Source organism: Aquarana catesbeiana, linkage group LG04, assembly GCF_042186555.1.
Source record: "Aquarana catesbeiana isolate 2022-GZ linkage group LG04, ASM4218655v1, whole genome shotgun sequence".
Classification (NCBI taxonomy): domain Eukaryota; kingdom Metazoa; phylum Chordata; class Amphibia; order Anura; family Ranidae; genus Aquarana; species Aquarana catesbeiana.
In genome coordinates this window covers 280,104,673-280,131,205 of record NC_133327.1, presented here as the reverse complement: position 1 = coordinate 280,131,205, position 26,533 = coordinate 280,104,673, and the positions used below count along the sequence as shown (strand labels likewise).

General features: G+C 41.9%; 1 protein-coding gene across 2 annotated transcripts in view; it reads right to left on the bottom strand.

The window, feature by feature from the left end:
* The window catches only part of MYOM2 (myomesin 2), a 241,805-nt gene that overhangs the window by 89,758 nt on the left and 125,514 nt on the right, over nucleotides 1-26,533 (bottom strand). For both annotated transcript variants that reach the window (XM_073626642.1, XM_073626643.1), the window contains one exon: nucleotides 21,461-21,648. In XM_073626642.1, the coding sequence (XP_073482743.1) occupies nucleotides 21,461-21,648 (188 nt within the window). The remainder of the gene's footprint in view (nucleotides 1-21,460; nucleotides 21,649-26,533) is intronic.

Here is a 26,533-nt window from a genome sequence, read left to right as displayed (position 1 = left end):
TTCCAATCCTTGTTCCACAAAAAAACCCAAATTTTCAAAAAACATTTTTCATTGGGACAAAAAAGTGAGGTGAAATCTTCTGAAGAGGAGGAAAGACAGCAAAACAAATGTCACAGGGGTGATAACCCTTCCCTATGTTTTCCAAAAAGCTTAGAAAAGATTTTTTGGCTGGAGCTAAACACGTTAAAAATGTTCAAAATTACAAACAGATTCTACTTAACAACAAACCTACAGTCCCTGTCTTGTTTGCACCGCCTGTATACTGCTGTTCAGAGTATATAGGGCCTGGTGGCCCCACACCTTTCCTTATTTTAATTTGGGTGCGGGGTTCCCCTTAATATCCATACAAGACCCAAAGGGACTGGTAATGGACTGGGGGGTACCCATGCCGTTTGTCTCACTGATTTTCATCCATATTGCCATGACCCGACATGACATTAAACCCGCAAGCAGTCGGAATTTCCGATCGCCAACCACGCGGTCACGTACACCACGTACGACGAGACTAGAAAAGGCCGGTTCAGAACCAAGCGCGGCACCCTTTGGGCTCCTTTTGCTAATCTCGTGTTAGTAAAAGTTTGGTGAGAGACGATTCGCGCTTTTTCAGACTCGTGGCTTTCAGATCGTTTTCTGCCGTTCAGTTTGTGCTTGTGGGTTTGTATCTGCTCTTCAGTGCGTGCAGTCAGTTCGTATTGGAGTTTTCTGTGCGATCTTGTCCGCTCGTTGCTGTTTTTCAGGTCGCTCTTCACAGGCCTTGCTGTTCTTCAGTGCGTTCTGTTACTTCGTTCTTAGCAGCCGACCGTTTTTTAGCCATGTTTTGTATGCGTACTCCTCGTAGAGTTCGTGCTGTGCGGGGGCTTGGTGTTGGGGTCCTGACCTTGACACAAGTCCAGTCCATGAACAGGGTGGGGAGGAGTTCATGGACCAAGAATTGGTTGCTTCAGCATGACCAGTTCTCTCATATGCCTTTGCTCCGTGAGATCCGTGAGAATAATCCTGATGATTTCAGGAACTTTCTCAGGATGACGGACCCCGTGTTTCACCGTTTGTTGGCTTCGCTGACCCCCTATATCATCAGGCAGGATACCTACATGAGGCAAGCCATCACTCCGGAGCAGAGGTTGGTCGCTACCCTGTGGTATTTGGCGACAGGGAGAAGCCTGCAGGACTTGAAGTTCTCGACAGGCATCTCCCCCCAGGCTCTGGGGATCATTATCCCAGAGACCTGTTCTGCCATCATCCAGGTCCTGCAGAAGGAGTATATGAAGCTAAGATTTTTATCCTTTTATATCACATTTTATTGTATTGAATGTTTGCTAAGATATTGTATTTCTTTCCTCATTCCCTAATTACCATGATTGTAATATGCTGTGAATGTCCCCTTTGTTCTCATGCATGCTGGATTTTTATGTAATTATTATTTTATGTCCTTCATACATATTTGCCCTTCACTAACCTCCCCAGCATGGTGTCTCCTGCCCTATATTCACCTCATGTAGTCACTTAACAATGTATTTTATCAGCTCCATAGTAGTGCTTTGCCCCAAACACCCCCTAAAATGTTTGGAAATGTTATTTTTGATTTAAATTCAGGCAGAGTGCCAGAGTTTTTTTTTTGTGGTGTCCCCCAAAAATTTTTAGTAACCCTCCCTCCCCCAACTGCTAAGTCAGCTGATCCCAATTCTCTATCCTCAATCATCTATCTGCTGACTTTGCCAAACCCATACACACTATACCCATCTCTTTTGTGGTCAGATTTATGGATGAATTCCCCAAAGCATGTAGTGCAAGGGCCTACTTTCCAATGGTACTGTTTAAAGTTTTTGTATCCTATTATTATCTTGATAGGTAATAGCAGAATGTCCAAATGTCCTCAAATGTGTACAATGTGTATTTATATCTTTGTATTATGACACTTCTTACCTGTCCAGTGGTCTGCCAATAGTGTAACTAAGGAGGGTCTGTTCAAAGTAATACCCATTATTTAGGCATTCATCTCTCAATGAAGTGAAGAGGGTTACCTGTCCAAGATTTCCACACACCCCCTATAATGTTAGAAATGACCCATGAGAGGGGGGGGGGGGAATATGATAGGTGTACCTTATACTTTGGCCTTGTTAAATTCCCCTTAGTAAATGCTATCTGGAGGTTGCCCCATAATGTTTGTGTATAATCTGCTTGCCATGTTTCTGAGTAAAAATAGTAATGTTTATTATTTTTTCCTCAACAGTTTCCTTCCACGCCACAAGAATGGCAGACTGTGGCCTCCCACTTTGCCCAGCGGTGGGACTTTACTAACTGCGGAGGGGCAATTGATGGGAAACACGTCCACATCGTCCCACCACCCAACTCAGGGTCGTACTATTATGCCGCGTACACACGGTCGGACTTTTCGTCTACAAAAGTCCAACGGACGCTGACGGACTAAAGCTGGCTGGTAATCCGATCGTGTGTGGGCTTCTCCGGACTTTCAACTGACTTTTTCAGCCTCAAATCCGACGGACTTTAGATTTGAAACATGCTTCAAATCTTTCCGACGGACTCGAGTCCGGTCGAAAAATCCGCTCGTCTGTATGCTAGTCTGACGGACAAAAACCCACGCTAGGGCAGCTATTGGCTACTGGCTATCAACTTCCTTATTTTAGTCCGGTGTACGTCATCACGTAAGAATTCGACGGACTTTTGTGTGATCGTGTGTAGGCAAGTCTGTTCGTTAGAAAGTCCGCCGCAAGTCCGTCGAAAGTCCGTCGAAAGTCTGTCGGACAGGCTGTCGGACTTTTGTAGCTGAAAAGTCCGACCGTGTGTACGCCCCATTATAATTACAAGGGGTTTAATAGTATAGTGATGTTGGCGGTGGTGTCGGCTAATTACGACTTCTTGTATGTGGACGTGGGGAAGAATGGGCGGATGTCCGATGGTGGAGTCATCGCCCAGACGGAGTTTTACAGGTGTCTCCAGAATGGCAGCTTGGACTTGCCAGCTCCAGAGGACAATGTTGAAGGACTCCCATTTGTGTTCGTTGCTGATGAAGCGTTTGCGCTGGGGGACCACCTGATGCGGCCATTCCCAATGAGGACCCTCACCCCGGAACAGTGGGTTTTTAATTACCGGCTGGCCAGAGCCCAAAGAGTGGTGGAGAACACATTTGGAATCCTGGCCAGCCGGTTCCGCCTATTTATGACACCCATCCATATGGCGGAGTATAAACTGAACCATATTATACTGGCGTGCTGTGTTCTCCATAACTTTTTAAGGAAACATTCGGCCAACTATGCTGGCTCAGTTGGGCCTGAGGCCGGAATCCTACATCAAACCACACTGACGGCGCTTGAAAGTGGCCGTCCTGGCTTGCCCTCCCTGAGTGCCCGTGATGTCCGGTTACGCTACCTGGAGTTCTTTGCGGGTAGGGGGGCTATCAATATGCCAGACAATCTGTGAAGCCTTTTTATAATAATAAAAAAAAAAGAAATTCTTGGTGGACATTTACTGCTTGTGTTTGTTTTAGCTGACCCTGACAGAAATGTTTTGAGTGCAGAAAATGTCGTGATTGTGTAACCTTATACAAAGCACTGTTGGCTGTTATTTCCTAAATGCAAAAACACATTTCACTACAAGTGCACCTGCAAATGCACTGAAACTGCACTTGTAGTGCCAAGAGGATTTGCCCTTAGTAAATAACCCCCATTTGCAATGAAAACAGCAATTACATCACCCCAAAAGTGTTGTAGCGTTGAGACAATAATCCACACGTTCTTGATTAACAATCTTTTTAATACCTGCACAATCACATGTGCATTTACCAAAGGATTTGAAAAAAAAACAACATGTTTGTGGTATACCAATTTTTGTGGTGGCATTATCAAAACTCAAAATGCCAATTTTACATAAAACAGGTATGTGTAAAACCAACAAGAAAGACACAAATCTTGAACTTACAAAGTTCACATTTGGTAGAACTTGAAGGCAATATCATACATGAGTATTTAGGAACTGTGTTTGATATTGCGTTCAGATGGGGGGAAATCACCCCTGGAAAAGCCAAATTTGGAAGATGCACACAATTTTGCCAATGTCAACATGTGCTAGCTGCCATCACGGGGTTTCAAAGGATGTGTTTTGGGGGAGCAAGCCCTTCCTCTCAGCTACTTTATAATTGAGGAAGGGGTTGCACCCCCAAAATGCGTCCATTGATCTCCCGTGATGGCAGATAGCACATGTTGACACACTGTGTGCCTCCTCCAAATTTGGCTTTGGGAAAAATCACAAAAACATTTAGCACATTGTAGCACACAAAAGAAGAAAGTGATTTTGAGGGGCTTTAAACTCGCCCCAAAACATCAATGATTTTTTTATTTTTTGGAATAACATCATTGATGTTTTGCTTGATGATTTCCAATTGTAAATTACACCCCATGATCTCCCCGATCAGGATCTGGGCACTTTCGGATGTGAAAGGATCTGGATCCACAACCTCAAGATCACCTAAAAAGAGAGGAACCCCAAAATAAATTAGGTCTAAAAAAAATGCCGCCATCCATCTCTTATCTGAGCCTGTGGTTGCAGACACTCACCTGTTGTGGTGACTAGTTCCACCACATCTTCTTCCTCCTGCTCAGCTTGTGTTGGGGGGATTTCCCCTTCTTCCAGAGGGGGATGTCTCTGGTCTCCTCGGATGAGGGGTGTCTTCCGAGTCTTTTCTCCCCTATGTAAAGCAAAAATGGTATAATTAGCACACAGATATTTGATGGCAGAACTATAAAGATGAAACATTGCTTGGAAGTGGGGTACAATTGTCTATTTTAGCAGAGTTCCAAGATGTAGCTTTTTTAGTGTCCTTTGTCAAGCTGCAATACTTTACCTGTTTGGTACAAGCTTCATAGATGGAGACCCCCTTATAGTATACACTGGAGCACCTGTGTGGCCCCCTAATAAAAATGGTGTTCTTTTGTCCCACACTAGTGCTCCAGTGTCCTCTCCTTACACAGAATCTAGTTTGCATTTCATTCTAGTAACAAAGCCATCTACACAACCCAATTCTTTGAAGACAAGTATAGGGCGTCAAAATGGTGGCCAAATGCATATGGCCTAAACAATGGTATTTTATAGTTGGAACGAAAAATGTTTGATCCGAACGAATAATGTGCCCATGAACATGAAAGTTGCCATTTTAAACTGTACAACAGTTCCTAAAAGCACATGGAGCAGCACGAACGTAATAAACACAAAAAGAATAGGAACACAGCACAACTACTTACTTTTTTGCAGCACTCTCCGGATCTTTCTGTACTGCTCATGTTCTCGTAATTTGAGGTCTGACCACCACTTCCTGAGCTGATCTTTCGCTCGTCGTACCCCGAAATTCCGGCACAGACTCCTGACCACTTTTGCCATGATCTTGGCCTTTCGGACATTGGGGTTGGGGTAAGGCCCATACTTTCCATCATAGTCGGACTTCTTCAGGATGTCCACCATTTCCAACATCTCCCCAAAGGACATATTTGAGTCCTTAAATCTCCTTCTGGATCGGGACGTTTCAGGCTCCGGCCTTTCCTCCCCCTCCTCCTCGTTGCTACAATTAGCACGCACCTGCTGTCTATCCGCCATGTGCTCTTCCCCCACTGCGCCGAACGAAAAGGGGCGGGGAATAGACTAGAAAGAACGTCAGGGGCGGGTGGAGTTATACGCATGCGCAGTGTGTATAAAGCGTAACACACGTGCATATTACGTACGATCTGTGAGCGGAGGAAGGAGCATCGGAGACGCCGATCGCGATAACAAAGGTAAGATCTAAACTTGCTCCTATACTGCTTCGAAATGGAAGCCTATATTGTAACAAGATTAGGGGAGTTTGGCCTAACATTAGGGTTTGTCTTGTGTTGTGTCTTGCAGAGAAAATGGATGGGTTCAACGACCACAATTTCCTGCCCCTGTTCATTGACAAATACAGGGAGCTGCCCTGTCTGTGGCATGTGAGACACCCCCTCTATAATCACAAACAGAAGAGGCAGGCAGCGCTGGAGAAACTGTTGGAGTTGGTGAAGCCGGTGGTCGCCACAGCAACCATCCCTTATTTAAAAGCCAAAATTGGTGGCCTGAGGAGCACTTATCTTAGGGAGCGCAAGAAGGTCACAGATTCCCAGAGATCAGGAGCTGCAGCAGATGACGTTTATGTCCCCAGGCTGTGGTACTATGAGAGACTGCGATTTCTGTCAGACCACACTGAAGTCAGGGAATCCCTCTCCACTCTTCCATCCACTCTTCCTTCCATCCCAGCTGAGGCTTCCGATATCCAACCTGGGACTTCCAGCCAGGAAGAAGTGGAGGAGCCCAGCTGGAGTCAGGTATAGCATTGTTCTACTGATTTCTGGTCAATAAATAAATGATGTTTACTAGATGTTAGTATTGATCACTAAGTGCTGATTGAAAGTGTTTTACATATCAATAGACAGTAGTGGGCACCCAAAATTGGGACAAGAATGAAAAATGCTGGGCTCAGAATGATAGTCAGTTATATTTGTTAACATTCAATTTGCAACAGTCAGGAGGTGAAAATTGTGTGTGATTGATGAATAAAAAACTCAAACTACACAGGAAGACCTCAGCCAGGAGGAGGTTGTGGAATGTGGCAGTCAGGAGGAGGCGGGGATTAGTGGCAGCCAGGAGGAGGCGGGGCTAAGTGTCAGCCAGGAGAAGCCTGGGACCAGTCGTAGCCTGACTGAGTCTCAGGTACCTCCCCTCTGCCTGCCATATAAACGAGCCAGGAAGGCCACTCCGAGTCCCGTGCAGGATTCAGCATTCAGGCTGATCCAGGAGGCTTCTGCGTCCCTCAGAGCCTTACCAACTCCTGAAGAGGCCTTTGCCTGCATGGCTGCCACCAAATTGCAGGGCATGCAGGAGGGTCAACACAGGCTCTGTGAGGACCTTCTGTACAAAGTCCTACATAAGGGGGTGAGTGGGGAACTAACACCCAAGACGGATGTCATTGAGTTGGACCATCCTCCTCCTCCTCCTCCTCCTGCTGCCACAACTCCACCACCAGAGCCACCGCGTGGAAGGAAGCGTGGAAGGAAGACCAAAGAGTGATGGCCCTGGGTTCAGTCTGGTCTGACAGAAGCTGCAGTCTCTCGTATGACCACAGCCTGGGGACACAGATGTCATCTGCTGCTTTCCGGATCTCTGGGACTTCTGGACCAGACTGCCCTCCCTTAGATAAGGACTCCTCAGGCCACCAATTTGGCTTTCAAATTATTTATGTCTGCCCTGGGGGTCCAAGGCTTCACCCACTTCTGCAGTTTCTCCAGCATTGCCTCCCTCTTTGTTTAGTTGTGACCCCTTAATAAATCTTTTTAGGTAAATTCTACTGTCCTGTGTGTGTTTTCATCCAAAAAGGACAGTTTGTTGGTGACGATTCAGGTACATTTCTAAAGTACAATGTGAAATTAACAAGGGACAACAACACCAAACAATCTCCTACAGATTAAATAGAACAACATATCAATGGTGTTGTGGGAACTTGACACAAAAAACACACACAAACATTTTTGGGAGTACAAATCAAAATCGCCCAAAAAAAAAAAATACAAACACAAAAAAAGAATCCACATTAAAGCCAAAAAATATATAAAAAATATACAAAAATATGTCGTCAGATGTGAGAAATCAAAATATATTGAGGGAATCACGATAAATAGTAACGAAATAAGTTTGTGAGAAGTGTGTGTGAATATGAGCAGCAAAACTACTTAATTTTTGTCACATTATAAAGAAGAAGAGATTGCGCTGTATTAAACCATTTTTAACATTGCAGCATGACGAAAGTGCTGTATCCATTGCGAATGCTAAGTTTACCAGAACGAGCTGTTCCGTCTTGGAATTTCTTCTGAGCATGCGTGGCACTTTGTGCGTCGGAACAGGCCACACACGGTCGGAATTGTCGCGATCGGATTTTGTTGTCGGAAAATTTTATCTCCTGCTCTCCAACTTTGTGTGTCGGAAAATCCGATGGAAAATGATCCGATGGAGCCCACACACGGTCGGAAGTTCTGACAACACGCTCCGATCGGACATTTTCCATTGGAAAATCCGACCGTGTGTATGGGGCATTAGCCTCAGATACTGGGGTGAAATTGTAATTAGGTTAGGTTTAGTTTAGATCATAATTCATATTTAACACAACAAGGCTAAATTACTTAAGTAGCTTATTTAAACAAAGAAGCATAGGCGTGCGCACAGGGTGTGCCAGGTGTGCCTGGGCACACCCTAATCGCCTTGTGTGGTGCATATTCCCCCCTGTTTAGACCACTGATATTTCATCCCCCAAAAAAATGTTACCAAATAAAATATTTTTTAAAAAAATCTAATAAAACTACTGACACAGTCCACTGCCCTACTGACACCATCAGTACATATACATATGTATTAGAGCTTTGGGGTGCACACCCTAATGCAAGAGGCTGCGCACACCTATGCAAAGAGGGATATTTCACTTCCACAGTCTAATCATGTTCGAGTAACATATAAAGACAGGGATTTTCTTTTCAAATGATGGCATGAATAATGTGAATCTTGTGTTAATGTACACAAATCTTTTAGTAGATCAGCCTCATGGATGCTACAAAGTTCATCTTTATCCTACTGTAGTTGTTAAAGTGAACCTATATGCAAATATTACCATGAAGCTAGAATTGTTGACATTTTTGCAAATTTATAAAAAAAAAAAAAATGAAATATCACATGGTCCTAAGTATTCAGACCCTTTGCTGTGACACTCATATATTTAACTCTGTAAAAAAGCTGTCCATTTCTTCTGATCATCCTTGAGATGGTTCTACACCTTCATTTGAGTCCAGCTGTGTTTGATTATACTGATTGGACTTGATTAGGAAAACCACACACCTGTCTATATAAAACCTTACAGCTTACAGTGCATGTCAGAGCAAATGAGAATCATGAGGTCAAAGGAACTGCCTGAAGAGCTCAGAGACAGAATTGTGGCAAGGCGCAGATCTGGCCAAGGTTACAAAAAAATTTCTGCTGCACTTAAGGTTCCTAAGAGCACAGTGGCCTCCATAATCCTTAAATGGAAGAAGTTTGGGACGACCAGAACCCTTCCTAGACCTGGCCATCCGGCCAAACTGAGCTATCGGGGGGGAAGAGCCTTGGTGAGAGAGGTAAAGAATAACCCAAAGATCACCGTGGCTGAGCTCCAGAGATGCAGTCAGGAGATGGGAGAAAGTTGTAGAAAGTCAACCATCACTGCAGCCCTCCACCAGTCGGGGCTTTATGGCAGAGTGGCCCAAGGGAAGCCTCTCCTCAGTGCAAGACACATGAAAGCCCGCATGGAGTTTGCTAAAAAAAACACCTGAAGTACTCCAAGATGGTGAGAAATAAGATTCCCTGGTCTGATGAGACCAACATAGAACTTTTTGGCCTTAATTCTAAGCGTATGTGTGGACAAAACCAGGCACTGCTCATCACCTGTCCAATACAGTTCCAACAGTGAAGCATGGTGGTGGCAGCATCATACTGTGGGGGTGTTTTTCAGCTGCAGGGATAAGACGACTGGTTGCAATCGAGGGAAAGATGAATGCGGCCAAGTACAGGGATATCCTGGACGAAAACCTTCTCCAGAGTGCTCAGGGCCTCAGAATGGGCGGAAGGTTTACCTTCCAACAAGACAATGACCCATAGCACACAGCTAAAATAACGAAGGAGTGGCTTTACAACAACTCCGTGACTGTTCTTGAATGGCCCAGCCAGAGCCCTGACTTAAACCCAATTGAGCATCTCTGGAGAGACCTAAAAATGGCTGTCCACCAACGTTTACCATCCAACCTGACAGAACTGGAGAGGATCCCCAAATCCAGGTGTGAAAAACTTGTTGCATCTTTCCCAAAAAGACTCATGGCTGTATTAGATCAAAAGGGTGCTTCTACTAAATACTGAGCAAAGGGTCTGAATACTTAGGACCATGTGATATTTCAGTTTTTCTTTTTTAATAAATCTGCAAAAATGTCAGCAATTCTGTGTTTTTCTGTCAATATGGGGTGCTGTGTCTACATTAATGAGGAAAAAAAATGAACTTAAATGATTTTAGCAAATGGCTGCAATATAACAAAGAGTGAAAAATTTAAGGGGGTCTGAATACTTTCCGTCCCCACTGTATGTTAACCATACAAGCTGGTATTGATAACAGAATAATGAACTAAACTTCTAGCCTTTTCTTGAGAAACATTTCAGTAGACTAAAAAGGTCAGCTTAAGGGCCAGTTTACACTGGTCCAACATATGCTCTGACTTCGAGAGCACAAGTCGCATGACATGTCAAAATCAATGGTTACCTATTAGAGCCATCTTAACTGGCCCAACTTTGAAAAAGATTCCTGCATTACTTTGGTCTGACTTGGGCATGATTTCAGCCAATTGACTTGAATGTAAATTGCATCCAAGTTGGATTATCATCTTATCTGATCCGACTTGTGGCATGCGACTTGTGCTCTGAGGATATTGAAAGTGAACCGCACAGTAAAAACAAAAAAAAAAACAGTGTGGGGTTCCCCCCAAGACCATACCAAACCCTTCGGTCTGGTATGAACTTTGAGGGGAAAGCCCACACCAAAAAAACAAAACAGCGTGGGGTCCCTCACAGAATCTATACCAGACCCTTATCCAAGCATGCAGCCCGGCTGGCAGGGCACAGTGATGTCACAAGCGGCGGGTTCTCCAGGTGACATCACTGGAGGATCATGGCCCATAGCTATATAAGAACTGGCAGACAACGGAGCTGACACCACGGTGGCAGCCAGCATCAGAGGAGGACTTTTTTTTTTATTTTTAGGCAGCGGCAGAAGACATTATCTGAGGGAGAAGACTGGAGGAAGAAGACATCAGAGGAGGGAGAAGATATCACCAAAGGGAGAAGACATTACCAGAGGTAGAAGACATTACCAGAGGGAGAAGAAGACATCAGAGGAGGAAGAAGACATAAGTGGAGGGAGAAGACCGGAGGAATAAGACACATTGGAGCTATGACATTCTTCATTTTTAATAAAGGACTTGGAATGGTCAAAAACCATCTCTTGTTTTTTGTCGGAGGGGCCAAGATCTGGGGCCCCCTTGTTAGCCTGCCCGCAGAACCCCACAACCACCGCCCATGGATTTTGGGGGGACCCCACGGCATTTTTTGATTTTTATTTTGCCGTGGGCTCCCCCTCAAGATCCATAGCAGACTCAAAGGGCCTGGTATGGATCTGGGGGGGCCACACCATTTTTTTTTTTAAGAAATTTGGCATGAGGTTTCCTCCATACCAAAAGCAAAGGAATTGTTTTGATTGGTCAAAGAACAAGTTGCAATTATCTCAAAGTCAGATCAAAGTCACATCCTGTTCATTAAAGTCACATAGACGTCGGACCTGAAGTCGCAGGGCAAAGTTGGATTGGAAGTTGTGCGACTTCCGTGTCGGAGCAGTGTGAACTAAATTGTAGATGTAGCCAAAACTTTTATTTTTTATTTCAGATATCATAGATACCCAATTGTAAACCTTTTTTATGTGAACTGGTTTGTTTGTCATTATTGATAACCCTTACCTGACATTGACATTGTATTTGAGAGTGTTTTATGTACAGAAGGGGACATATAGGCAGTCTATGCTGCAGCATAAGAGCCAAAAAATGAAAAAACAGATTCAGTAAGAGTGGGAGAAAGTAGGATATTTATGGAGAGCTGGTTGGAAAAGACATAGTAGAGTACATTTGGACCATCTGAAGCCCTCTATGAAATGAACGGTCTTATATTTAACTGTTTAGCCACTTGCCGACCAGCTCACGCCGATATATGTCGGCAAAGTGGCACAGGTGCGCAAAATTACGTACCCGTACGTCACTCCGTCATTGGCGGCTAGCAGGCGGGTGCACGCCACAGGAGCGCCCCCACTGCGAGAGTGTGCCCGTGGATCCCGTGGACTCGATGTCCATCAGTGGCCCGCTATCATGGCATGGAGAGGCAGAACGGGGGGATGCCTATGTAAACAAGGCATTTCCCTGTTCTGCCTAGCAACATGACAGGGATCTACCGCTCCCAGTGATCGGGAGCAGTGATCTCTGTCATGTCCTAGTGAGCCCATCCCACCTACAGTTAGAACACGCTGAGGGAACACACTTAACCCCTTGATCACACCCTAGTGTTTAACCCCTTCCCTGCCAGTGACATTTACACAGTAATCAGTGCATTTTTATAGGACTGATCGCTGTATAAATGTCAATAGTCCCAAAATAGTGTCAAAAGTATCCGATCTGTCCGCCACAATTTCGCAGTCATGATAATAATCACGAATCGCCATCACTACTAATTAAAAAAAAATAAATAAAAATGCCATCAATCTATCCCCTATTTTGTAGATGTGATAACCTTTGTGCAAACCAATCAATATACGCTTATTGTGATTTTTTTTTACCAAAAATATGTAGAAGAATACTCATTGGCCTAAACAGAGGAAGAAATGTGTTTTCTTCTATTTTTTGGGGGGATTTTTATTATAGCAAAAAGTAAAACATATTGCTTTTTTTTCAAAATGGTCGCTCTTTTTTTGTTTATTGCGCAAAAATTCAAAACCGCAGAGGTGATGAAATACCACCAAAATAAAGCTCTATTTGTGGGGAAAGAAGGACGTAAATTTTGTTTGGGTACAACTATCAGTTAAAGCGACGCAGTGCCGTATCACAAAAAAGGGCTTGGTCAGGAAGGGGGTAAATCCTTCCGGGGCTGAAGTGGTTAAACGATGAAACAAATTGCTGGCGGTTATATTACTACAAGATATGGAAATTGTGTTTGTGATGATAAGAGAGTAGCTGAAGTGAATAGAGTAGTATATGGTAAGATGTGGCTGGGAACAGATAGAAAATAATTTATATTAAGTGAAGTAAGAAATCTCAATATACCTAATTTCTTACAATTTCTTACAATTCTGATTTGCTTAGTCTGTTCACTTAGAAAGGTGAAGTAGTTAATTCACAGTGTATGTTCAAGTAGTTTAGTAAATAAGGTGTAGTCCCTGAATGTCCAGCCATGTGCAGGGGAAACTTTAAGAAAAGAAAAAAAGTATTTTTGCTTGTAAATGACTGATGGGGAAAACAGCTTCACATCATTAAGCTAGGTGAACATTCACCTTGCATTATGAAAAGACACTTTTTAAAGTGAACAGTCTTTTCTTTAGTAAATCAGAATTATCAAAGAAGCCAGCCATGGCAGCTGATATATTTCTCTCAGTACTGGTTTCCAGTGGCATCGCTAGGGGGTAGCTTCTGGGGCTATAGGCTGAATCTGGGGCCCATAGCACAGAGTCTCTTACTGGATGCAGCAGTCAGGGCCGGACTGGCCTACTGGGGTACTTGCAAGGCCGCCTGCCCTGGGGCCGCTATAAGGACAGTTGCTCAGGAAAGTAAAAAATAAAAATAGCCCTGAATCCAATTTGCTGCTGTTGAGATGACTCAATTAGATTGAAAAATTACCAATTCGATTTTTTAGGCGGGATGCCTACAGAGCAGTAATAATCTATTAAATATTAAAAAATTAGAGCAAAGAGATGCCCCAGAAAAGCCCTTGGAGAATCAACCACGGTATGTCCAAAAGATGATAATAAACTTTATTTCTGTATCAAAAAAAGTGTTAAAATTCCAAAAATAATTGGACAGTACAAAATAGAATTTGCATCCCCATCATAACAACAATTAAAAAATCATACATACAAGACATGACAACATTGTCACAATAAGGCGCCGGACCAATATGCCCCACTCATACACATCCCCACATACGCCCAGCTAAAGGTGACTAAACGGTGCTGCTATATAAGTAATTTAAAAACATTAATCTAGGAAAACAGACGCTACTTCAAGAACTTGTAATTAGTAAAGATGTATAACTAAATGTCCATCACGGACTTGTTGCAGTTGCCAGTTTCCATATTCCAAGGATGTTTCCTGATTGATATTTAATGAATAATTAGTGAACCGTAATCCGAGCCAAGCAAGTGCTTATGTTCAAACTGAGATACCACAATTGCCAATAAAGACTTATCTGGGGGGTACGTGAATAAGCAGCCTGGTATACACAAAGGAACAGTGTAAAAAGTCATTAGTTTCCTCCCGATTGTTATTGATTCTACTGCAACATGCTCAGTTCACAGGGTCACATCATATAGTCATATAATCACTACTCATATAAGGAAACTGAACAAGGAAGAAAGCGGATAATTCAAATGATAGCCCAAAGGCTCTCACCACTCCACAGTACCCGCCAAAGGCTCCATCGCCTCCGTGATCTCCCAGTTTTTTCTTGTTCCTCCACTAATAACAATGCCACTGACGAGTGAATCAAATCAGAGTGACCATATGTGCAGGCAGCTAACTGTGTCTCAGCTAAGTGTTGAACAGTCTAGTCAGCTGTCTGGATTGCCTCAGCTACGGCGGCTCCATGATCTTTACAGAGTAGGCTTATTCGAACAGAACAACCAGAGATGGAAGTGCGGAAATATCACGCACATTTTAGCTAGAACGCACAGTGTATGATGGGGCTGGTCAGACGCTCCCTACATCAAAGCTGCTCAGGAAAGCCTGTATATGCTCGGCCCTTTTTGGGCAGGGAGGTGGATGTGCAGAGACGGGCGGCGCCATTTTTAAATGTAAAGCAGCAGTGTCACCTCTGTGAGGTCTCTCATAATGGCCGGGTAATACCCTTCTGCATCCTCTGACTACCTCCTTTTATTGCTCTCCTGCACCATGTCTGCAGCCTCTGACCATCTCCCCCCGCACAATGTCCACAGCCTCTGACTATCTCCTCCTGCACCATGTCCGCAGCTTCTGACTATCTCCTCCTGCACCATGACTCTTGCTTTATTTTCTTCCCGCATATCAAATTTATTTAATTTACATACACAGTTGTGCTCATAAGTTTACATACCCTGGCATAATTTATGATTTCTTGCCCATTTTGAGAATATGAATGATAATACAAAAACTTTTCTTTCACTCATGGTTAGTGTTTGGCTGAAGCCATTTATTATCAACCAACTGTGATTACGCTTTTTAAATCATAATCACAACAGAAACTACCCAAATGATCCTAATCAAAAGTTTACATACCCTGTTGATTTTGGCATGATAACATGCACACAAGTTGACAGAAAGAGGTTTGAATGGCTATTAAAGGTAACCATCCTCGCCTGTGGTCTGTTGGTTGTAAGTGTGTGTGTGTATAAAAGGTCAATGAGTTTCTGGACTCCTCATAGACCCTTGCATCTTTCACCCAGTGAGGCACTGACATTTCTGGATTCTGAGTCATGGGGAAAGCAAAAGAATTGTCAAAGGATCTGTGGGAAAAGGTAGTTGAACTGTATAAAACAGGATATAAAAAGATATCCAAGGAATTGAGAATGCCAATCAGCAGTGTTCAAACTCTAATCAAGAAGTGGAAAATGAGGGGTTCTGTAGAAACCAAACCACAGTCATGTAGACCAACTAAAATTTCAGCCTCAACTGTCAGGAAAATTGAAAATTGTTGGGGATGCAACGAAAAACCCACAAATAACTTCAGGTGAAATACATGACTCTCTGAAAACATGTGGTGTGGCTCTCTCAAGATGCACAAAAAAGAGTCATTTGAAGAAAGATGGGCAGCATGGTCGAGTCAACATGAGACAGTCAATACTACGCAAATGCCACAAAGTATCCCGCTTACAATACGCCAAACAGCACAGAGACAAGCCTCAAACCTTCTGGCACAAAGTCATTTGGAGTGATGAGACTAAAATTTATTTTTTGGAGGGGAGTCAACAAGGCCTATGATGAAAGGTACACCATTCCTACAGTGGTGGAGGTGGATCGCTGATGTTTTGGGGATGTGTGAGCTACAAAGACACAGGAAATTTGGTCAAAATTGATGTCAAGATGAATGCAGTATGTTATCAAAAAATACTGGAGGAACATTTGCATTCATCAGCCAGGAAGCTGCGCATGGGACGTACTTGGACATTCCAACATAACAATGATCCAAAACACAAGGCCAAGTCGACCTGTCATTGGCTACAGCAGAATAAATTGAAGGTTCTAGAGTGGCCATCTCTGTCTCCTGACCTCAATATCATTGAGCCACTCTGGGGAGATCTCAAACGTGCAGTTCATGCAAGACAGCCCAAGAATTTACAGGAACTGGAGGCTTTTTGCAAAGAGGAATGGGCAGCTTTACCATCTGAGAAGATAAAGTGCCTCATCCACAAATACCACAAAAGACTTCAAGCTGTCATTGATGTTAAAGGGGGCAATACACTGTATTAAGAACTGGGGTATGTAAACTTTTGATCAGGGTCATTTGGGTAGTTTCTGTTGTGATTGTGATTTAAAAAAAATAAACACAGTTGATTGATAATAAATGGCTTCATCCAAACACATATCCATATGTTCTGAAAAATGGCCAAGAAATCATAAATTCTGCCAGGGTATATAAACTTATGAGCAGAACTGTGTATATATATATATATATATATATATATATATATATATATATATATATATATATATATATATATACACACACACACACATGTATATTATATACATGTGTATGCCCGCCCAAGCGTATTACTTTCTTTACTTCGCTGCTATGGGCTCTAGCCCCAGATGTTTGTAGACCTAGCACTGCCTCTGCTGGTTTCATTGAAGATATGCCTACTTCACACTACATATACATTGTTTTTATTAAACTTTATGCATAGGTTTATCTAGTCCCTGTTGAATTTCTCAGTAGTTAAAATATAAAGGTTCCAATTCAGACCTTCACACTGTAGCTTATCATAAATAATCCTCATCACATTTCATAATGTGTTTATGTTGCTGTTGGGTAGTTAATTTAAACCTGCCATGTCATGGGTGTGTTTAACAATTATTCTTGCTGAAGTCAGCAAAACATTGCAGAAAAAAACCTTCTGTCTTTTTTTCCCCCTTTAATACTATAATCATATTTGCCACAAAATGAATTATGGAAATGTAAAATTAACCTGCACCCTTGGAATTTATTACATATACTATTACAATAATACATAATTACAGAAAAAAAGATTCAAAGGATTAAAAACTAAGGAAACTATTAGATTGGCAAAGAACTGCTCAAGAGATAAAGATTCATCACTGGGAGACAGAGTAAGCTCTAAAATAATTGTGCGAAAGTACTATTAGATCTGCTTTGTCCAAATTACTTGCAGATGTAATTTGTTTCATGAGGGTACAATGGTATATTATCTCATTGAATTCTGACAGATTGATGACTGCTAAAATCTACTAGTTGCTGTGTTCCTGGCATATGAACTCTAAATGCATCAGTCTGTCATCTAAAAAGAGTACCACAATTGTGTTAAATCCCATTTAACTTAAAGTGCTCTTTCAAGTTGCCTTCAGCTCAGCATTGTACAAAATTACTTGAATGTGGAATTTGTTTTATTTGAAACATCACACAAGGTACACCAAATTCTATTTCACCAAGAAATCATTTTTTTAAGAACTTTGACCAATCAAGGTACCTGCAGACATATGGATGGGCATTCAGAGAAATAATACAGATGAGAGTATGCTAACATTAAAGGGTAAGTTCACCTTTACAGAAAAATCTGTAAGGTGAACATACACAGGACTCCCTCCTCACCCCCACCCTCCTTCGGTCCCGCTGACCTAGTCCACGGCAATCTTCCATTCTGAGCCCCAGTATATCCGCATCAGGAGACTGGGGCTTAGACATCCCCTTGGCATCCATGAGTCTTCTTCCCAGCTGACAGGATGGGCTATGCAGCTCCTGATTGGCGGCGCATAAAAAAATGTAAATGAGAAGGCCTTCAAAAAATACAAAGCTGAGGGATCATCACCATCCTTCCAACTTTACAAAGAATGCAACAAGAAATGTAAGGGTGCATCACCAGCATTCCATCCAGCATTTCATCACCAGCATTCCAACTTTACAAAGAATGCAACAAAAAATTTAAGGGTGCAATCAGGGTGGCTAAGATAGAACATGAAAGGCGCATAGCAGAGGAGGGTAAAAAAAATCACAAGAAATTCTTTAAGTATATAAATAGTAAGAAAGGGAGGTCAGATCATATTGGTCCCATAAAGAATGATGTAGGGAATCTGGTTACTAAGGATGAAGAGATGGCGAAGGTATTGAATTTATTCTTCTCCTTAGTCTTCACAAGGGAAATGTCAGGCTTCAGTAACCAAAACTGCAATGTTTATCCTCATGACAAGTCACAGGAAGCACCCTTATGGCTAACAGAAGATAGAATTAGAAATAGACTTGAAAAACTTAATATTAATAAGTCATCGGACCAGATGGCTTGCACCTGTGGGTCCTTAACCACTTGCCGACCAGCCGCTGTAAGAGTGGTAAGGATGTGGAACTTGGTACGCATACGTCGCTCTATCTTCTGTTTATGCTGTTTACTTCCGGCTTTTGGTAGACGGGCTGTGGAACGCACGCCGCTACCGCTTCACTGTCTGCGGCTTCTGGCGTGGAGCCAGCTGGCAGAGAGCTGCTAGTTTTTTGTTCAAACTTTTTTTAATGTAAGCTTGAAAAGCCAAATAAAGTAATCTTTGGATTTATGCTATGAGGCTCTTCTCTTCTCCCTGTATATGGAATTTTATCCCGGTGGATGCCATTAAGATTACACTGGTGACACAGGTGGAGAGAAGTCGGTGAAGGGGACATCGATCATTTGGACCATCGGATTTATATCTACATGCCTATTACCCCTCCAGGGGTTGGGCGTTCCGGTGAGTGGGGACACTAGTGGGGGCTCCACATAGGACGGTTCACACCAATCTCAAACAGATACATCCGGAACCATTTGGAGACATATCAAATTTCTGCACAAGGATCTTTTATATACACAGGACATTTTTTGATATATGCATCACATTTTTGATACTTTTGTAATTTTTGTATGCACGGACACTCTTTTTGAAATTTTGTATGCACGGACTATCATTGCTGTGTTTTAGTATTTCTAATATTTCTATTTATATTTTTTTTGTTTTTTTTGCTCAACTTGGTATGAGATCACAATTTCAGATTTTAATGCACAAAAAATTTTTTTGTTCCACTTTTTACATGATCATCATTTAGATTTCTAAACACATAATTGGTATAACACCATTTGGATTGTTTATCACTGATTGTTTTTCAGGGCACTTCTTTAATATATATACATCTTTTATTATTTTTTGGATTTTGTGTTACCTTTGTATATTTGATTTATTTTTTATTTTCATTTTCTGTACATATTTTTATTTTTTATTTTTTATTTTTATATTTCACTTCAAGCAGTTTGTATGTTTATTGGTATTCTTAGTCATATTCGTGGATATATATATACCATTTTATGGGATTATACGTATTGAAGTATACTTTTTCACCGTTTTTTTATTAATTTACTCAGAGTTGTAGCGCAGTTCTTCCCTTGTGGTGAGAGTTTTTTTACTATTATTCTAAACAGTGAACAGCACCAATCCCCTATTTCTTATAGTTTATAGCATTTGGACTTCACCTAGGTGTTTTCCTTTTCTGGGGGGCTGCAGTTCGTATTGGTGTCAGTCCTGAGCGCGGAATACTAATATATAGTACGGTATTTGTACATTGAAATCATATCCCCTCTCAAACGTCTCTTTAGTTTAAGTTTTTAAGTTTAGTGCTCATAACCTTTCCTCATAACTAAGGTCTTCTAGTCCCTTTATTAGTTTTGTTGCCCTTCTCTGGACTCTCTCCAGTTCCAGCACATCCTTCCTGAGGACTGGTGCCCAGATCTGGATGGCATACTCCAGTTGCAGCCGGACCAGAGCCTTGTAGAGTGGGAGAATTATCGTTTTATCTCTGGAGTTAATCCCCTTTTTAATGCATGTCAATATTCTTACCGGGGCAGTCGGTAAACCCGGAAGTGATCCGGGTTCTGCAGATGGCTGGAGAGGAAGTTAGGTAAGGGCAAGATGGCCCTCACTTGGCTCTATGCCCTTGGAGGACCAGAGCGACCTGCGACGTCACTGTCGGTCTTCGGACACCCATCCGATCCGATTCTGCTGCGGACCAAAAAAGGGTCCTCTGCGAGTTTGGTCTGAATGCAATGTGAATTTAGCCATACTTTCTGTATGGCTAAAATTGCATCGCACAGACATCGCATGTGATTTGCACTGTAGTGCAGTGTGAATCACATCCAATGTCGGTCATCGCACCAATGGGAACTGGCCCTTAAGGCTAAGTTTACCTTTAACAAACAAAATAATAGCACAGTATTTTTTAAGGTAAAAAATGCACTTGTATTATTTTTACCTACAGGAGCCTGCAACGTATTGCACCCGCATCTGCTGATACAATGTCAGGCTACTGTAGACATGTCCTCCAGCCCTCCAGCTGTCTGCCCATACCTCTGTACGGGCTTTCAGTTTGAAAGCTGAAGTTGAAACTTAGCATACAATATATACAGTTAACAGGTTGAAGTTAATTATAAGCATTAAAATGGTTCTAAAGCCTTAAGGTTTGCCTTAACACTCTGTGCTGCAGGATCCCCCCATCCACCCTATACTTACCTGACCCCAATCCAGCGAAGTGCATGAGAGCAACGGCTCTCATTGCTGTCTTCATCCTCACTGGGCAGATTAATAGCCATTGGCTTCCACTGCTGTCAATCAAATGCTGTGATGAGGGAGCGGTAGACAGGGCCGAGCCGCCCGGTCTGTGTCATTGGACGCAGAAAGGGTGTCTCAGGAGTGACTTTTTATGGGACACTCGCCCAAGAGGAGAAGCCTGGCGTGATGTGGGGAGACCCCAGAAGAGAAGGATCTGGGCTGCCCTGTGCAAAATTATCACACAGAGCAGGTAACTTTAACACGTTTATTATTTAAATTGAAAAAAAAAAACTGAAGGTTTAATGTTACTTTAAATTTAAATCTCTCTTTCAGTCTTGTTACCTATAAGACCTAGGTGATGGAATCTTGTAAAGTACAATGCTCTTATTGATTGAATGTTCAGAAAAAAAAAAAATGCCTTGACATGCAATTTAAAATGAGATGGACAGCTCAGAAACTTATTGTAACTTTCTCAGACTTAGATACAACAATGTTCAAAGAATGATTATGTAATCATGCTTAGAAGAAGAGAGCATGGACAATGCAAGGGATGCGTTGTTCATTGTTCACAGTTGATGATACCAGAAGTTGAAAAAAGCACTATGACTGTCATCAAATGGCGTAGCCATTAACCATTTTATTTTCTGCCTTAGGTGCATCAGCCGTTCCTTGGCAAGTCTTTTAAGGAGAATTATGAAAGCATAACTTTCCAATGGTTGGTATTTACACAGCAATGCAAAACTCCAGGTCTAGACTTGTTAAATGTAAAATATTTTAAATAAAAACATCTCTTTTGTTTTACTAACCTTGTAGATTCTTTGGGTAATTAGGCTGGTATTCACTTCATGCCAGTTGAGGTGATTAGCTTCCCGTTTGTCAATGTAGTATCCAGTGATGTGAGATCCTCCAGTGAATTTGGGTAACTTCCAGCCCAGCGTCATTGAATGACCATCACAGCTCAATAGGGTAATACCGTAAGGGTGAGATGGAGCAGCTGAAAAATTACACAGAGATGTTGACAACGCCACCTGAGATAAACATTTCCTATATGTACAGAGTAGCTGAAACAATCAAATTGTTCAAATTTCTTAATCAGTTTCTGATTAAAAAATCAGATAAAAATGTATAAAAAATAGAATATGCTGACCACAATGTTTGCAATAATAGAACATAGTGGTGATGATGCAATAAATAGTAGTAGTAGTAGTACTTCAGAGTACATGCAAGTAAAATTTAAGGATACTATAAGCTATTATAGTGTGCAATATTATCTCCTATTTATTACACCTTGTGTGACATATTACACTCTCAGCCTCACCCTGTGCAGAAATTTTTATCTAGCGGGACCACAATCTAAGTGCCAACAGATTCAAAGTGATTATCACTGGGGCAGGTTAACGCTGCAGTTAACCCTTTACACGGTGGCATCCTCCACCTGTTTTATTGGAAACATATATCGTTCACACCATCTGCAATTCTGACCTTAACCACTTCAATACTGGGCACTTTCCCCAGTTCCTGCCCAGATCAATTTTCAGCTTTCAGCGCTGTTGCATTTTGAATGACAATTGCGCGGTCATGCAACACTGTACCCAAACTAAATTTTTATCTTTTTTTCCCCACAAATAGAGCTTTCTTTTGGATGTATCTGGTCTCTACAAATAAAAAAAACTACAATTTTAAAAAAAATAAGTTTTTCTTTGTTTCTGTTACAAAACTTTGTAAATTAGTAAGTTTTCGCCTTCATTGATGGGCACTGATGAAGCTGCACTGATGGGCACTAATGAGGCAGTACTGATTGGCACTGATGAGTTTGCACTGATGGGCACTGTTGATGAGGCACTTATATGCAGCACTGATGGGCACTGATAGGTGGCACTGATAAGCAGCACTGACGGGCACTGATATGCAGCAATGATGGGAACTGAGAGGTGGCACTGATGGGCACTCATAGGCAGCACTGATGGGCACTAATAGGTGGCACTGGGCACTGATAGGTGGCACTTATGGGCACTGATAGGTGGCCCTGGTGGGCACTGATGTGCACTGATAGGTGGCACTGGTTGGTAATGATGGGAAATGACAGGCAGCACTGATAGATGGCACTGTTAAGCAGCACTGACCAGGAGGCACTGGCAGGCATCACTGATGGGCACTAAGGTCCATCTGTATTGGGCATTGATTGGCATACCTGGTGGTCCTGGGTGGGCATCCCTGGTGGTCCTGGGTGGGCATCCCTAGTAGTCCTTGGTGGGCATCCTGGGGGGGCTGCAATGATAATCAATCAGTGCAGACCCCCGCTGTCTGGAGAGCAACCGATCGGCTCTCCTCTCCTCGCGTCTGTCAGTGCATGTAGTGAAAAAGTCGATAAATGGCTCTTCCTATTTACACTGTGATCAGCTGTGATTGGACACAGATAATCAATTAGTAAAGAGCCTATGTCAGAGGCTCTTACCAAGATCAGAGATGCAGTGTGTCAGACTGACATGTCACACCACCGATCACCGCGCTGCGTGCCCCCGAGGGCGCGCGCTGTCTTGTTATTGTGCTGGACATCATATGACGCCCAGTCAGGATAACTGAAACACTTCCCAGCCGTCATTCTGCTGTAGGCCGGGAAGGAAGTGGTTAAAGAATAAGTCCACCTTAGCACTAAAATCTCTACATCTACAGACATCCACGATCTAACACTAACCTATCTAACCCCATAAAGAAGAAATCATTATACATTCCTTTTTTGAAGCCAATCTGACCCAATCCCACGCTGAACTGTCAGCTGTGGCTTTGCTGGGGAGGCGGGTGCAGAGGACACAGCCAACAACAGAAGCCCCATAGTAGGCTATGGGTGACATCCCTCCCCATTCATTTCACAGCCGTTGTCGGCTGTGTCCTTGGAAGAGCTTCCACCGCTGGAGACCGGATCGGCTTCAAAAAAGGTACATTATGTATACCAATTTCTTTTTTACAGGGCTATATAGGTTAGTGTTAGATCGAGGATGTCTGTAGCTGTAGAAATTTTAGTTTTAGGGTGGACTTATCCTTTAAAGAAATGTCTGTGAAACTAGTTGCCATGCCCAGACAGGAATAAAACAGAGTTTTAAAATGTAGATGCCTTTACAGAGGCAAACATGTTTTAATTTCTGATTAGAGCATTCAGAGATTCAGCCTAATGTTTAAAATGACTTAATATAATAATAAAAAAGAAAAGGAAAAACAGTGCAAGAAAATATTTGGAGAAAAAGTATTACACAACAGTCAATAAGCAACAGTAAAATAAATTAGATTAAATCTGAATGATAGTAAAGTTTGCCTGTTCTTGGTTCTGTGCAGAGTAAGTCCAATCTGATATATCAGACTTGCTGGCTCTCATAAATGACCCTGTGCATTCCTTTATCATTTTAATGGTAAGCGACTGCTGCAGCTGCCAATTGCAGCCATCTTCTCAGGTTCCAGAAAAGACCATTTACAAGATCAACATAATCAATTAAAGGGTCTGAGGGGTGTGCTAAAGAGGCTGGAAAGTATTTTATGATTCTCAGCAGACACATCTAAGTGTCAATTTTCCTAATAATATCTATATTTCCAGATAACAAGGTTTCACATGAAAATTAAATTACAATTTGTTAGCGGGTCCAGATATTATATAGATATAGGCACGTTTGATTTCTAACTGATTGTTATTTTCTTATATATTAGTGTAACCAATTTTTATGATGGTAACTCTATCACAGCAGAAATTGTGGAATATGGATAAAGCTTGAGATGTACTAAAGTTCAGTCTTAGGTTATTTACAACCAGGCATTAGGAGGCTTGCAGACTCTGCTAAGTACTGTTTATGACAGGGACGTGTAGTCAGGGGAGGCAGGTGAGGCAGAGCACAGAGAGTCACAGAAAAACCCAAAGTAGCCTAAGTCCTACCCCACCACTGGTAAAAATTTGGGGTTCCTATGACCTATGGTTCCGGAGATACGGGGCTCCTTGTGTAGCATGTCAGAAGCTACATACAGAGCGGCCAGTTTAAATACACACTGGCACACTCTGTTTGCAGCAGACTGAGAGGATGACCTCACAGTGCCTCTCACTTCTTGTCAGAGGCACTGAGCTCAATGAACAGATTGGAGTCTTGGACAAATGGTAAAGTACCATTAGCCCCAGCTGTCCAATAAAAATGCTGCAGTGGAGGCATGCCTCTCACTGCAGTGTCATAGAAGGGGCATGTGTCCAAAAGACAAATACTCCCTTCCAGACCAGCCCTTTTAACTACAAGGAAAAAAGATGTGTTTATGGGAATCTGCTGCTAGTGAAAAGGTACTGTTATAATCAAGCTAAATCATATATTATTATTCTATATGTTATAAGATATTAATTTAGTTATAACTTCAAACTTCAGTAATTTGTCTGTTAAGCCACCTGCTTGAGTACAGTTTTTGAAAATACAGTAAATTACCTTAAAAACAATATATAATAATTATTTGCATAATCATCATTTTACACAGTATTTGCACAGAAATTTTTCAAACACTTTATTTTTGGAAAAAAACAGTTTCATGCATATAAAAAAATAAATAAAAAACACTAAAGATTACACCCAATTTTTTTGTATAATGTGAAAGATGATGTTTCGCCAAGTAAATTGATACCTGACATGTCTCGGTTTAAAATTGCACACACTCGTGGAATGGCGCCAAACTTCAGTACTTAAAAATCTCCATAGGCGACGCTTTCAATTTTTTTATAGATTACATGTTTAGAGTTACAGAGGAGGTCTAGTGCTAGAATTATTGCTCTCGCTCTAACGATCGCGGCATATTTAACCTGTGTGTATCTGGCTCTGATACTAGCCAGTGCCTCACCAGCCACCGACCTCACTGCACATCCCTGGTTTATGATGCTGCTAAAGGTTTTGTGACCCACCTGCATTTAAACAACATGATCTACTTTGTGTCAACGTGTCTTAGGATTGCTTTATGTATTTAATGTGTACATCTCTGCTGCACATATTGGGGAAATTAGGGTAGCACTGTAACACAGTTTAGGGTCATCAAACCTCATTATCATGTCCAATTTACATCAGGATGAATGGGTTGGTTCGAGAGGGCAGGAAGTAATGGCAAATAATGCAAAACTGGGTGTTTCAATGACCAAGCCCTGAGCTCTGTCACTTGGGCATGAGAGAAGCCCTGATGTAGACCAACCTGAAATCTGCACAACCTTTTCTCAGGCTCTAGCAGGTTAATGGGAGGCATGGGAATGAAGGAAAGCAAAATCTCAATAGCAGAAAAGGTGATTCTTAAGGAAACCTTTTTTTTTTTTATCTCTTTATTTTTTTTTCTTTAAATCAACAAAACTAACACAAATACATTACACAGTACAAAACACTATACACGTTGGTCACAGTGTATAATCATCATTGAGATCCTCATCGTATCACAATACCATTTTCCTATCTGATAAGTAAATTAGTGACATACTAAAAAAAAAAAAAAAAAAAAATTAATAAATACTATCTAGAACATCACATAAACCCTTTCAGTCACCACAATATCAGCCTTATCATGTATATATTTAGCAAATCATATAATAAATAATCCATTTAATCCATATAGCAATATATGTATCAATATCATATCTAAAAATTAATATTAACGATTAGAAGTCAATATTGTTGGGGGATACCGTGTAGGGCTCCTCCAACCACTTAGCCTAAATTTTTTTCGTATTTACGAGGACAACCTCTGTTCACATAGGTGTCTCTATGTAATGGTAAACTATTATTAACGAGTTGTTTCCAGTATACTAATGTGGGCGGGAAAGGCTTCTTCCAATACAGGGCAATAGCCTTTCTTGCATAAAACAGTGTAACATTAACAAATGTCCG